Source organism: Sinocyclocheilus anshuiensis, unplaced genomic scaffold, assembly GCF_001515605.1.
Source record: "Sinocyclocheilus anshuiensis isolate Anshui unplaced genomic scaffold, SAMN03320099.WGS_v1.1 scaffold1886, whole genome shotgun sequence".
Taxonomy (NCBI): domain Eukaryota; kingdom Metazoa; phylum Chordata; class Actinopteri; order Cypriniformes; family Cyprinidae; genus Sinocyclocheilus; species Sinocyclocheilus anshuiensis.
Window position 1 is genome coordinate 238290 of NW_015544234.1, and position 1856 is coordinate 240145.

General features: G+C 41.0%; 1 protein-coding gene across 2 annotated transcripts; it reads right to left on the bottom strand.

Annotated features, from left to right (window-relative positions):
- Positions 1–236: 236 nt before the first annotated feature.
- Positions 237–1635, bottom strand: LOC107697550 (gastrula zinc finger protein XlCGF8.2DB-like). Of its 2 annotated transcripts, XM_016498345.1 has the most exons (3): positions 1569–1635; positions 801–1476; positions 237–548 (listed from the first exon to the last, which is right to left on the bottom strand). In XM_016498345.1, exons 1-3 carry the CDS (start codon positions 1609–1611, stop codon positions 314–316), a joined length of 954 nt encoding a protein of 317 aa, XP_016353831.1. In that variant the 5' UTR covers positions 1612–1635; the 3' UTR covers positions 237–313. The 2 variants fall into 2 exon arrangements, with proteins under 2 accessions (XP_016353831.1, XP_016353830.1); XM_016498344.1 differs by having other exon boundaries at positions 237–1476.
- Between the last annotated feature and the right edge of the window lie 221 nt (positions 1636–1856).

Genomic DNA, 1856 nt, shown 5'->3' on the forward strand with positions numbered 1-1856 from the left:
GCAGTGCTATTTTATACACTTATAATGTTAAAATAACACCAACACTGTGTATTTTACACTGTCTTTGGAAATATAACAGTAATGATTTTGCTGTGTACGGATCAAATTAATTCAGGTCTATAGCCCCCCTTCAATCCAATCGAAATTGCATTTGGATCGAGCTTAGTCAGACTGATTGAGGCGTTTATGGCTTTTCATGGATTACTAATGGATTATTTGGGTAAACGCAGCTAGTGATGGCACACTTCTCTCCAGTTATTACATGATGCATAAGGTTTTACTGTCTGTAAAAATGATTCCATACTGACAACATCTAAAACTCCTCTCTCTTGAAGTGAATCTTCACATGTTGATTAAGGTTTACTTTACGTCCGAAACTCTTTCCACACCGATCACACGTGAACGGCTTCTCTCCCGTGTGAACGACCATGTGACTCTTAAGAGATCCTTGTCGTGAGAAGCTCTTCGCACACAGTTTGCAGTTGTAAGGTTTCTCTCCAGTGTGAATTCTCATGTGCTTTGTAAGGTTCCCGTTGTGACTGAAACTCTTAACACACTGAGAGCATGCGTAAGGCTTCTCTCCAGTGTGAACTCTCATGTGAGTCTTGAAGCTTACTTTATGACTGAAACTCTTTCCACACTGATCACATATATAGCCATTCTCTCCTAAGTGATTTTTCATGTGAGAATTTAGGGTTTCTTTTAGTGCAAAACTCTTTCCACACTGATCACATGTGAATGGCTTTTCTCCAGTGTGAATTCTCGTGTGTTTTAAAAAGCTCCACTTCTGAGTGAAATGTTTTCCACACTGTTGGCAGGTGAAAGGCTTCTCTCCAGTGTGAATTCTCATGTGTTTTAAAAAGCTCCACTTTTGAGTGAAATGTTTTCCACACTGTTGGCAGGTGAAAGGCTTCTCTCCAGTGTGAATTCTCGTGTGGGTTATGAGGTGCCCGCTTTGACTGAAACTCTTTGCACACTGTTGGCAGGTGAAAGGCTTCTCTCCGGTGTGGATTCTCATGTGACTTATAAAGTTACCTTTGTGACGGAAATTCTTTCCACACTGTTGGCAGGTGAAAGGCTTCTCTCCGGTGTGGATTCTCATGTGACTTATAAAGTTACCTTTGTGACGGAAATTCTTTCCACACTGTTGGCAGGTGAAAGGCTTCTCTCCGGTGTGGATTCTCATGTGACTTATAAAGTTACCTTTGTGACAGAAATTCTTTCCACACTGAGGGCAGGTGAAAGGCTTCTCTCCAATGTGAATTCTCATGTGTTCATCAAGGACTTTTTTTCCACAGCAACTCTTTACACACTGATGGCAGGTGTTAGATTTGGTGTTCTGGGCTCTTTTTCGTGATGAAGTCTTTTTAGTCTTTATGGATTTTTTTCTAGTTATAGAATTACTACGTTCCACATACTGATCCTTCTCCTCGATTTCATCCGATTCTTGTCTCTCCTCTTTCAATGACAATAGGTCTACAGTGGGAAAAATAAAAATAAATACATGTTAACCTCACACTGTAAAAAGTGACAGTAACATACTGTTTTCCATTAAAATTGTACCATACCATAAAAAAACAAAGCATTCTGGGAAATTTTTACCAATTCCATTTACTGCTTTTTTCTTTGTTGTAAGGGAAACCGGTAAATTTAACTTAAAGGGAATTAATTATTACATTTATAGTGAATTTTGACAGAAACATTGGGTCTCCGTGACGAGTGAGGGCGGGGCCGAGAGCCGTGGGAATGGAGCGAGGCCGGTGGAGCAAATGCTAATGCATGACACCTGCGCCACTCACCGGTCTCGAGTCCCACGGAGGAGCTCCGGAAGGATAAAAGGAGGAGTGACGACAGTG

Coding starts and splice junctions, on each gene's coding strand:
- LOC107697550 (XM_016498344.1), bottom strand. CDS start 1,611: ATGGAATTGGTAAAAATTTCCCAGAATGCTTTGTTTTTTTATG. Junction 1,477..1,568: donor GAATGCTTTGTTTTTTTATG/GTATGGTACAAT, acceptor TTCCCACTGTAG/ACCTATTGTCATTGAAAGAG.